The sequence below is a fragment of the Lissotriton vulgaris genome, chromosome 3_1, assembly GCF_964263255.1.
Source record: "Lissotriton vulgaris chromosome 3_1, aLisVul1.2, whole genome shotgun sequence".
In the NCBI taxonomy this organism is placed as follows: domain Eukaryota; kingdom Metazoa; phylum Chordata; class Amphibia; order Caudata; family Salamandridae; genus Lissotriton; species Lissotriton vulgaris.
Window position 1 is genome coordinate 255,608,672 of NC_141689.1, and position 12,748 is coordinate 255,621,419.

Consider the following 12,748-nt stretch of genomic DNA (forward strand, 5'->3'; position numbering starts at 1 on the left):
CATTGGCGATAGCGCCTAGCGATGTAGCTCTGAACTGACTAAGCGCATCTCGCTTAATGGTAAACCTCGACTAATCTACTTTAAATCTCTTAATAGGGTTTACTACACCCCAGAAAGGCTGTAGCGATATGGCCTACGGGAGTCGCTGCTTGCCCTCGCTGTGTGGAGGGAGAGGCGCGGTTTCTACATGTTGCCTGGCTGTTTTCCTGGATTGCTGAATTCTGGGACAAGGTCTTCTGCAAGATAAACATGATCACAAGTCTTTTGCTGACACCAGAGCTGCTGCTCGCAATCCTGGGTTATAGTAAAAACACATGAAACCAGGCCGGACGACTAGTGGTCATGGGACTACTTCTCGCTAAGTGTAGGGTTATGTTATGTTATGCAGGGGTTTTGTATAGCGTACGGCTACTCAGAAGAGTGTCCCGACGCTTTGGATTGCGCACTAATCTCATAACACAACAGGGAAAATAAGAAACAGAAATAGAAGGAACCTAAAAGGTGCCGAAACTAAGAGGAAAAGAGCCAGGTTTTAAGCCCTTTCCGGAAGGCCAACAAATTAGGAATGCTGCGCAGGGACACAGGAAGTTTATTCCATAACTGAGGTGCTAGTAGTTTAAAAGAGCGGCCTCCGATGCGGGCTCTCTTCACACGAGGAACCGCCGCAAGAGACAGGGCTTCAGACCTGAGCGACCTAGCAGGTAAATAAAAGGCCAGCCTCTTCTGCAGGTATTTTGCTCCGGAGGCGTGCAAGGCTTTGTGCGCCAGAGTAAGCGTTTTAAAAATTATCCGCTTCCGGACAGGGAGCCAGTGCAGAGCCTCCAGAAGACCCGAGGCTCTGGCACGGCGCGATAGTCCAAAAATGGCCCGTGCTGCCGAATTCTGGACAACCTGTAACCGTTGGAGCAGATACTCTGGCAAGCCGAGATAAAGGACGTTGGCATAGTCAATTCTCGAGCCTATAATCGCCTGCACCGTGATCTTCCTATGTTCCTCCGATAACAGGGGAAGGAACTTGCGTAGCATCCGGAGTAGGCCAAAGCAGGTACCAGTGAGACCGATTACCTGTGAACGTAGTGTGAGGCCATTATCGATCTTAATCCCAAGGTTTTTAGCCACCTGGGACGAACTTGCTGGTGAAAACATGTTCTCAGGCCACCACACTTTCCAGTCCGGATCCGAACTGCACCCAAAAAAGAGGACCTCGGATTTATCCGAGTTGCACTTGAGGCTATTGTGATGAAACCATTGAAACACAGCCTCAAGGCAACCCTGGATCCTACCTCCATCGAAGTCCGCATCCCTCTCACAGGTGAAGAGGAGCTGGGTGTCATCGGCATAAGAAACGATCTGGGCCCCGAAAGACTCCGCCAATGCCGCCAAAGGGGTCATGAAGATGTTAAATAGAGTTGGACTCAGGACAGAGCCCTGAGGAACTCCGACACCCAATGGCGACATCTCGGCGGAGCAAGCAGAAGCCCAGACCGTTTGTCGACGGCCTGCCAGGAAAGATCGAAACCACTGGAGCACCGTCCCTCGGAGACCAACCTCTGAGAGTCTTGCAAGAAGACCCTCATGAGGGACGGTGTCGAAGGCCGCCGACAGATCTAGCATCACCAGCATCGCTCTCCCGCCCGAATCCAGCACCTCCTTAATCGCCTCCGAGACTTCCAGGAGGGCTGTTTCGGTGCTAAGATTGGCGCGGAAACCCGACTGGGTAGGGTGCAGTAGGTCATGTGACTCCAGGTAATCGGCAAGCACCTTATGGACATGCTTTTCAATGACCTTTGCAAAAGCCGGCAGGAGCGAAATAGGTCTATAATTCGCCAACACCTCCACATCCAGGCCAGGCTTTTTAAGCAGGGGAATGATCATGGCCTGCTTCCAGGCCTGGGGAACCACACCCTGTGCAAGAGAACAATTCAACAGGGGGTTCACAAGGGGATTGATGACAGCTGCCATTTTAGCCAAAAATTTTGCCGGACAGGCATCCCGAGGGGAACCTGATTTAAGGCCAGCCATCAGGTCAAATGAGGCGGTCAGCGAGAGAGGAGGGAAAGCTGCCAAGGCCACACCTGCGTTGAGTCGGGTATCAGCGGTATTCTCCACCCGACCCGGTATCTCAGGCTCCATGCTTTTGGTCACTGGCCTTGTCCCCGACAACAGCTGAATGGGAGAGGGATGTGCTCTATTGCACCACACGATCGGATACCTATAGTGAGCTCCTCCTCCCGCAGATTCGGCCTAAAGGTTTTTCAGGATTATACCAGCAATACCTGGTGGGGATAGAAACTGGCGAGCCTGAGGGAAGCTAGAACTATTAAGAGCTGATTTCTAGTCCACCCTGCTGAGTATGGGTGGGTACTATTTGCTGGGCAGGAGGCTGTTTATGTTAGCTCAATATGAATGTATACGCTTGGGATGTGCATTGTATTACCAGCTCTCTGTTATCAACCTCTGTTGATGATATTTGCTCTGTTTGCAATATACGAATGTATTGTACAAGACCACCTCTGACCTGCTTAGCTTCCAGCCAATATAATTATGTACTGTATTGGGTTACTGTATTTCCTTGCAAAAGTTTTAAAGCAATTAAAAAAAGTCATCTGTAGACAGCATATCTTCTTTACCATCCTTTTGATTGTATGACTTGCATACTTCCACTGCTCACTTTCGGGGAACTACTTTTTTCTTTTGCTTTCATTATTTCATGAGAGTACATGTGTGCTCTTGCTCTCTCCCTAGGCTATCTGGAGACCTACCACTACGATATAGTTTTAACACCTACATAGGCTAAAGTTTCTATCACTTGGGTACACAACCTTCTTTGCCCTGACTGGCTGTCTATGTTAAACATGGCGTTTGTCGGATTTGCAATCATTTTATCCCTAAAGCATTGCCATTACTTTCATTGTTCCTCACTTAGGAACATGTCCCTGTCCAAGCATGACCCGTATCTAAACGGCACCTCCTGGTTACCTGAATGTGAAGTCACCAGACTTGAAGCTAGATGCAGTTTGAATTTGTTTTCTTCAAAAATGTCTCTCTTTGACTCATGTATGTGTGTCTCTTTTAACAGGGTTGAGCACGAATCCACACAGTACGCATTAGGGAATGTTTTTAGGAGAAGGAAATTCCATAGGGTGCTTCAAATGTGCCAGCTGCCCCAGGCCCAAATTCTGTAGCTACCCACACTAAAGATCACCCTAAATCCATGCCTGTTACACTTTCCATGGTTCCATTTTGAAGCCTTTCTTGTTCCATCCTTCTCTGCCCCCCTCAATACTTGTGGGGTACCGTTGTACTCAAGAAAATTTAGAAACGCCCGATTTCATGACATTTGTTATCAGCTGAGTTTCCATGTATTCGTGGTTTCCAGTTGCACACCCGTGCCCCCCAAAACACTTTTTCACAAAACATCCTCCGCATTACCTGGTATTAAATGTAAACCAGAATTTGGAATGGCTCAGATCACGTTCCATTCCTAAATTCAGATATTCTGGGACATTTCAAACCAAAGCATTCAAAAGGCCAATAGGTCTTGCCTTTTCAACCTATTGCACGCCACGGTAGCCCATAGACATTCCATTTATGCCAGGTACATCCACGCTTTCGAGACCAAGGCAAAGTTGGGAGGTCTAATCCTGGTAGGAATATGTGCCTGTGCACGAGAGACTGGAGAGAATGTTTTGGGAAAATAAATGCAAAACATTTATCATGTTGATATTGCGTTGGGGAGATCAGGCACCCACCCAAATATAAATTTTAGGATGCGCAAAAGCTGAGATTTATGGTTGTGGTTTGTTTCCATGCTCTCTAAAATACAGGTACCCTAATCTTTGAATTTTACTCGCAGCTGCTTTCCAAATTTCCAAAATGCACTAAACCCAGTTTATTACCTGTGGTCATCGAGAATCCATATAAAACCTTCATGTGTCTGGTGTGCCCAAACTCTGGAGACTCAGAGAAACTAAGGCGCCAATTACGACGGTGGGCAGACAAGGGGTCTGCCTGCCAAATGGGACCGACCGCCAGAGGTGTGGTGGTCCCGCTGTGCCCATTAGGATGCGACCGCCACCCTCGTGGTCGCATCCTGCATATTTAACACTGTGGGGGGTGGTGCTGTAAGCAGCACCCGCCACAATGTTAAAAAGGCATGTTGTGCATGTGCACCCCCCAACACCCGGGGCCCGCAACAGGCCCCCCAAGCCAAAGTCTGCATGCCTTTCCATGGCGGAGTCTCCGCCATGGAAAGGCATTGTACCGCACCCATCATATTATGGATGTGTTTTTTCCGTCCACCGAGGTACCCCCGCCATGCTAATGGGGGGGGGGATAGTAAATGGCCGTCCGGCTGTGAGTTTTGGCGGGCGGATCGCCATCGCCTGTCCGGCGGTGGCGATCCACCCGCCATGATAACAGGCCCCTAAATTGGGATCAAGCCTTTGCATTGATACGTTCCTGCATAAGGGAGAATGGAGGGAATTACCATGTTTTGGAAAAATAATTCTAAAAATCTGGCAAACCTCGTGTTTAGCATGTTCTTCTGGGCGTCCTGTCTGGTCAAGGGGGTTTAATTTGCACCAATAGATTCTTTTAGTCGAACAGAACTAAAAATATATAGTTTACTACTTTCCGTATAGGCCTGAGCCTGCTGTGTTATCAAAAGAACTCTGTACCATAAACCTCCATTTTGCCATAGTTTAGTGATCTGCGCTAACCTAACATAATTGATTGTGCAGACTAATTAGTTGCTTAGGAAAACCAACTCTTGGTATTGCTAGACTCCAGCCACTCAGCCAACATTTCCTTGGATAGTATTCAGAATTATGTTGAAAAATGCAAAGTAATATTGAGCAAAATATATATATATATTTTTGATTAGTTGCTCCATGACCAAAAAGGTACATCTGTTTAAATAACCTAACAATGATTCCCCCCCCCCCCCTACAGAAAGTGCAGCTGCAAGGTGTGCAAACCCCCCTGCAGTAATAGGATTAACTAATTTGCTAGCAGTAATTGAATATCTGGCTTGTGCTAAAAGCAGAAATAGATAACGTTAACATTAAGCCACTTGTTTTAGAAGGAAGACATTTGAAAATATGTTAAATTGTGGAATTTGCCTAGGGCCTTTGGTATGGACAGTGTAATGTTGTATACATCGTTTCTAGTTCTAACCTGTAAAGCACATTAATTAATGTCACTTCGATTACAGTTTCTGTTTCTAACTTCTGGGCACCAAATTCTAGTCCTGACAAACTATACTCCTAATGCTAGGTTGCCTAGAGAAGCAATACATTCACAGTCTGTGGGTGTAGTTATTGTATGGCTTCCGTTTAGCTACAAAACATATGCTTTGTTCACAGTTGCTTTTTGTAGCGAGTAAAAGTCCTAAAATTCCAAAATAACATTTTTGTATGCGTTTTTTTTTTTTAGATCTTTCAGGATTGACACTTCAAAGTTCTGGTAGGTGCAATTGCTTAACTGGATGCTGAATGTTTTAGACTGTCAAAAATGTGTATTGCAGAGCTAAATTGAATTGTAAGTGTCTATCACTACTACTATTAGTGTTTGATTTGACAGAACTTTCTATCACCTGAATCAAATGTGTAGAAGAGTTTGGAGTAGCTTCAAGAACATTGTGTGCATTACATTTTCAAACAATATCTCTGTGCAAGTTCATTATTTTTGATCAAAACTGGTGTGAACTTTGTGTCTCATTTTGTAACACAATCTGCCTTTTTTCCACCATTATGCCAATCTCTGACAACCATGACTCTGTTGTGTCCTGTGTATTGCAGTCTTCAACTCAGTAAGGGTTAAGTTGCATCTGCTACGGCGGACTGTGTCTGTGTTGTATGTCTAGAGGAGAATGTTCATTTTGTTACGAAAGTGTTCTTAGTGGTAATGAGTTTGGGAACCCTAGCTTTATGATTGATATACTAAACTAATAAAGTGCATACTGTTCAGTCAAGTTTCTTGCTGCTGGTATGATAAAAAGTGCCTAGGCAAATTAGTCTTCTGCTTGTTTGTGAAACTTAAAAGTGAGGTAGAGTGCATCATGTCTAAAAATAATGAAAATCCGCTTATATGGACTAGCACAGAGAAGTAGTTTTCATTCTGAGAAGAAGTTTTAAATGTAGGAACCTTCCGTAAGGTTTCCCCCTTGCTGTGCTCGATCCTTCTCTGCAAGCTAAGGGCTGATCTTGGCAAGCTGGTGTATTTCTTTTACATTTTTATAAACTGTATTGGTGAGACTGGTGTTTTTGCAGTGTTCAATAACAGCTTGAGAGATGTTAGATCTCTGTACTGAAAGTACATGGAACAGCTATAGAAACTAGCAAGAAATAACAGGAATATTTTGGATAAAACAACATGATTGTGAAAGATGTCAAAGTTAGGTAGCAAGCAGGCATTGGTTGTATCACAGAGAAGAAAACAGAAAGGCCAGGGTGGCATAGAGTATGACAAGGAAAGAACATCAGTCGAAAGGGAATGGCAAAATTCATAGAGGTACAGGCGAGGTGAGCAAGAATTAGAGGAACACTGAAATGGAAAACTATTAATGGATTGTAAGGGGGACAGCTAAAAATGGAAAGAGCATTGAGTAGAAGGGTTAAGAATACCAGTTTGGAGTTAGTAAATGCTGGGGACTATTTTGCCCTGCAGAATTCCAGTCGCCTAACTACTTCCCTTGAGATGGCCCTGCAATGACCTTTGGGTCTACACACCGAGAAAGTTCTGAAATTGGCTTTATCGGTGGAGTGAAGCAAAATAGACCACATGGAAATCCAGCAGTCTGGCTCCTCTTCTGTGGAGCCTTTGCTTACGTTCATGAAAGCTTTGATGACCCCCTCTTGGTTGCTTGGAGCAAACTGGCTTCCGTGGTGAACTGAGAAATTGACCAAGGCTGGGTGACCTAACTGTAGGAGAGTAGGATCTGCTTCTTATAGTTACCCCCACTTTTTGCTGATGTTTCACTGTTTTCGACTTAGACTGGCTGGGATCCTGCCATCCATCACCTCTTAACGATTGCATGTACTTTAGGGACACTCCAGATTAGATTCTGGGGTACCCTTTGAAGTCCCTTGTATATGGTATATTATGTACCCAGGGAATAGGTACCCCAGAGGCCTCCCAGGGGCTGCAGCATGTATTGTGCCAACCCTGAGACACTACTCAAACTGACACCACAGGTCTGCTGCTGCAGCCTGTGTAAGGTGGTGCATGCACCACTTACTTAGATATAGGTTCACTATATCTGCCTTATATCACTGCACACATAAACCTATCAGTCACCTCTAGGGCAGGCCTTATCAATCCTGATGTCAGGGTGCTAGGTTTTATGTGAGAGGGTGCCCATGCATGAGCAGAGCCCCTCTGCAGCCTACGGAACCTATTTTCCGGGGTTGTTTGTGATGCAGCCAACCATATACTTTTAAGTGCATTATAACCTCGCAGTAAATGCTAACTTTAAAACGGCTGCTTAGAAACATGTTGTGTTTGGTGTCAAACACCTTGGAATCATACCTCCCCACCAGTAACTGGCTGGGGAGGTATGATTCCACCCTCCTAAAGGGACATATGCAACACACCGGTACACCCGGTACCAGCTTTCTCGACCTGGGCATCACAAAATGGATGCTGCCAGCCACAGACAAGTGTCTGCCCTCCTGCTGCTGAGCCAAGCTTGAGCAGGGGAAGGCTTGACAATAGGCTTCCTGGCACAGGGGTGTGTCTCCACCTCCCAGACAGGCTTTAGTGTATTGGAGCTGGGTGGGTGCACTTTGAGAGTGCTTTGATGTCTGCACTGGGGGCACATTTGGTGTCCCTGTAAATAGTCCAGTTCAAACCGGTTGCATGAGCCATTGGCTCCTGCTCTTGCGCGAAACTGGATAAAGGACTTGGGTGTAGGCATCCCTCTGTCCTGACCCTCCTATACGTCGGTCCTCAGAGTTTGTCCCACCCCTTCCTTGGGTATAAAGTAGGAACCCCTGACTACAGGACTTTAGATTTTACCTGGACTAAACTCTGCTACAGAAACCAAATACTTCGGCGATCTGCACGACGCTGGACAACTGAAGAATTTCCCTTGCAGTAAAGGAGTTACTCCCCTGCTAAGCAGGCACCTAAACACATCTGACTGGTTTGCGTCTCCGAAGCTCCTGAGGACTCCGAAGATTTCTGCAACACAGGAAGTGAGTTCCCGAGGTCTCTTAGGTTGATCTGCGTACTCAACTATTCTGAGGCCCTTATCCCTCGTGGGGACCGTGCAACCCAAACCCCTGTGCATCGTGTACTTTTGCAGCAGCTAATGCTTTTTGGCGATCCCTGAGGCTGTGATTTGGACTAATTGTAGTCATGACCCCGAGCAGTGTTTCCTCCGAAGATTTCCGGGCTACACTCCACAAGTGGGTTTGGTATTTTGTGATTCATCGCGAGGTCCCTTCGCGATCTCTGGTCCGTTGGCCTGTGGGTCCCTGTGAAGGTAACTTTAACTTTCCATGGGCTTTTCTCGTTGCTCCAGACGTGCCCTAATTCTCCATTGCTTGGAGAATCACCAGGACCTTGCTGGTCCTCACCGAAGCGGATTTCCTCTGACCGCATGGGTTGCAGTTGCCAAGGCTTGTTGGTGTTCTATCTGGACACTGACCGCGCATCGACATCCTTCATGGGACAGCTCACCTCCGGACTTTGGTCGTCGCAGTAGTCTCCTGGTCCCTGTGACTGCAGAGTCCAGTATCGCGCCAACTCACCTGAAGCACCCGACATCAGTGGGCATTAGTCTACCATGCCTCTGGTCACCCTGATGTGACCCAGACTCTGTCCCCTCTGCTTTCAGGTTCTTCTCACCTCGAATCCAGGCTTGGATTCCACTGGACACTTTTCCTCCTCCCGGCAGCAGCACTTTTCCGCATCACGCCATTGAAAACAACGAAGATCCCCGACTTCACTAGACACCTATGCACCCGGTTTCCCTGGGTTAGGTAACACAAGTACTCCAGTGCTCACAAGGGTGCTGGCCTTAGATCCTTCTATGTTTGAAAGGGTTTGCTCAAAGTCCTCTCAGAAGTGTCCTTAATCTTTTAAAATTCCAACCGCGACTTTCCCATAGAGTTGTACGGAGCTTGTCTTCTCACACTGCACCCGTCCTCCGTGGGTCCCCTGTGTCACTACCTTAGGTGGTTCCTTGGGGTCCCAGCGATTCTACGTGCTTTAGGCACTGTGTCTATTCAAGTTGTGGTTGTTATACCACTTTCTTAGTATATGGTTTGGTCTCCCCCTGGAGCCCACTGTGTATTGTGCTATTTACTGTTGTTCTAGTGATTTAATATTGTGTGCTTTGTTCTCTAATCTCATAAAGAGGTTAGTAGAGAGTGGTTAGTAATAAATACATATATTTTATGTATTCCTTGTGTGGTTCTCCTTTCATTTGGTCATTCAGGAGGTTCTGATCTGGTAAAACAAGCTGGTTTACATTCCTTCAAGGCTTAGCCTGAAGGCTGCTCTCCATAGCTACCACTAGGATGGCTTTCAGTAAAGGTTGTCTTTAACCTAATCATCAATAAGGGTTGTTTGGACTGGTCAAAGGTGCCCATTATAATTAGTGGTCAGCATATGCCAGGCCAACTTCTCACACTAACATTCTTTACAAATCACCCTTTTCCCAAGGTGGCACACATGGTGGTTCGCAACCAGTAAACGTGCGCACTGGTGCTGTGCAATTCCGCATTCGACCCGTTTCACTCTGGACATGTGGAGCTAATATAGATGCTACACCCATGCCATGGGCAGGTCTTTTTTTCCAACGCCACCAGACATAGATCCAGAGCTGCCTCTCATCTATTTCAATACTCTTACACCTCAAAATTATACAGTGTGGAAAGGACATGTAACCTCCCAAGACAACAGGGTTTAAAGTTTTGCAAACAAATGTCTGTGACTGATTCTCATCAGGTTTGCCTGTGGTGGAGTCATGACTTCAAGGCTTGCAGTGCCTGCGTGTTAAACTGGAAGGCCATTTGGGAGCATGAGGCAAAGCTTTACTTTGCCAAATATCGGTCTCCACACCGAGACACGTACTGTGCAAGGGGGTTTTTAGAAAGTTAGGATTCCGGGGGAGCGCTACCTAGGTTTAGACGTTACAGTGTGTACAAGGAACATGGAGTGTCGTTGTGTAGTGCGTAAAGAGCAGACGGCAAACACCCTTAACCGTCCAAACAAGTCAAAAGACAATGCAAATTAACATAAATAGACTCTCGCAACTACATGTGTAAAAACAAAACGAGGTACAATGACCAAAAGGGCAAAAGATGCGCAGAAGCAGGTTCTTTGGTGTAAATCTTCTTGTCACAGCAAGATGTTTATTTTCTCCAGACTTGAGAATAGTAACATTCGCCGACACGTGTTTCGTCGTGTACGGATGAGTCAACACGACTCCTCAGGGCTGGTGATACAAAATAATGTAAGCATGTCATTCTGTATTCATGTTTATCTCAAAACTGCATATGGTGACAAAAAGGTGCATCCAACATGCAGTAGTGACGTGCGTGTAATTTCGCACACGGTTGGTGAGAGTGATAATGATGCTTGCATTCTGGGGCAAGTGATTGGTGATTGATCTATAGTGCTAGTGTGCACGTAGTGAGTGAAATGGACGTTAAAAGACCTGTGTGTGGTCGTGATTCACTCGTACACAGTGGTCCTAAAATTAGAGGGTTTCTGTGGTAGTGGGAGGTATATAGTGAGATGTCAAGAGTATTTATTAAAAGTGTGTCAGTGAAGAGGTATCAACGTGGCCTCTTAACGTGGTGGAGCAAAAGGTGTCTCTAGAAGCTGAAGATCCAGACAGCACTGTCCATGCAAGAAACTTTTCATACATGGATGATCGGTATTACCTTAAACTCCAAATCCAATGTCTGGTCGGAGTAAGTCTGGGTTTTTTAAGCACTGTTCTGGCTACACAGAGTGAGGAAGAAGAGAGAGCAAGGGAAATAAACTCATGAGGAGGCTTCGAAAATGAGGAAAATGTGCGTAGGACTAGGGTTTATCCATGAAAGGATGTAGGGCAGCAAGTCAGTACTTTTCTTACCACAAAAGTGTATTTTTTTCGTCGATATTGTTGCTCTCTCTTCTTCCTCACTCTGTGTAGCCAGAACAGTGCTTAAAAAACCCAGACTTACTCCGACCAGACATTGGATTTGGAGTTTAAGGTAATACCGATCATCCATGTATGAAAAGTTTCTTGCATGGACAGTGCTGTCTGGATCTTCACCTTCTAGAGACACCTTTTGCTCCACCACGTTAAGAGGCCACGTTGATACCTCTTCACTGACACACTTTTAATAAATACTCTTGACATCTCACTATATACCTCCCACTACCACAGAAACCCTCTAATTTTAGGACCACTGTGTACGAGTGAATCACGACCACACACAGGTCTTTAAAAGTCCATTTCACTCACTACGTGCACACTAGCACTATAGATCAATCACCAATCACTTGCCCCAGAATGCAAGCATCATTATCACTCTCACCAACCGTGTGCGAAATTACACGCACGTCACTACTGCATGTTGGATGCACCTTTTTGTCACCATATGCAGTTTTGAGATAAACATGAATACAGAATGACATGCTTACATTATTTTGTATCACCAGCCCTGAGGAGTCGTGTTGACTCATCCGTACACGACGAAACACGTGTCGGCGAATGTTACTATTCTCAAGTCTGGAGAAAATAAACATCTTGCTGTGACAAGAAGATTTACACCAAAGAACCTGCTTCTGCGCATCTTTTGCCCTTTTGGTCATTGTACCTCGTTTTGTTTTTACACATGTAGTTGCGAGAGCCTATTTATGTTAATCCACACCGAGACACGTCCAAATCCAAGGGCCGGTCTCTGTCTCGTTTGTGTTCCTGAAGTCAGTCCCAAAGTTGATCGATGAGATGCTCCAAATCTTCGGGTAAGTTGAAGAAAAAGCATAAACTCCAAGCAGGCCTTGGCCCCCTTCTGGCGCACTTGTAACCCTGAAAAGGCACAAGGGTATTGGCACGCCACTCGATATGGTTCCAGATGTCAGTAGTCATTAGAGCCCGTCCTGCAACTTGGTCAAGCACAACCCGAGTTTCCGCGGTCACCTGTGACACCGGGGCAGGTCTACAAGTTCCATATCAGTTCTGCTAAGCTCATATAGGTACTGCTCAAAACTTTCCAGATCCAGTCCAACCCCTGCGAAATATTCAAAAGGTGAGTAATCTGTGGCTGGGTGGAGAACCCCTTTGGATAACAACAGCAAATTAAATCTTATTGATGATCATTATTCAGCAGGCACAATGTGGAATAATGTTGCAAGAGCTATCATGGACTAGTAAGTGGAAAATATGGCCCTGTAAGCAATCCAAAACTGGCCCCTAAAAAAGATGGAACTCACTTTTTTAGTTCCTGTCCCAGATATGAAGCAATATGAGATTTTACAATGAAAAACAGATTTTCAAAAATGAAGTAGAGAGAATACCTGAAAAGGCTCAACTGCCAAGTATCTAGAATCATATAATATATAATACACCCAGAAGTGCAGAGACATACAAGGGCCTGACACTATTGAGAACTCAAAGCCTTTACGCAGTATATGTGCCATACACAGTAATGGGCTGTGGCTACTAATTAATCTGACATGCAGACACAATTGATTCAGGTGGGTGGTTTCCAAACATGGGCCTTATCCCTTGTCCCCTGACAGA

General features: G+C 45.7%; 1 protein-coding gene across 2 annotated transcripts in view; it reads left to right on the forward strand.

Moving 5' to 3' along the window:
• Positions 1 to 12,748, forward strand: part of SMAD4 (SMAD family member 4) — a 324,854-nt gene that overhangs the window by 192,474 nt on the left and 119,632 nt on the right. For both annotated transcript variants that reach the window (XM_086960392.1, XM_086960393.1), the window contains exon 4: positions 5,437 to 5,466. In XM_086960392.1, the coding sequence (XP_086816518.1) occupies positions 5,437 to 5,466 (30 nt within the window). The remainder of the gene's footprint in view (positions 1 to 5,436; positions 5,467 to 12,748) is intronic.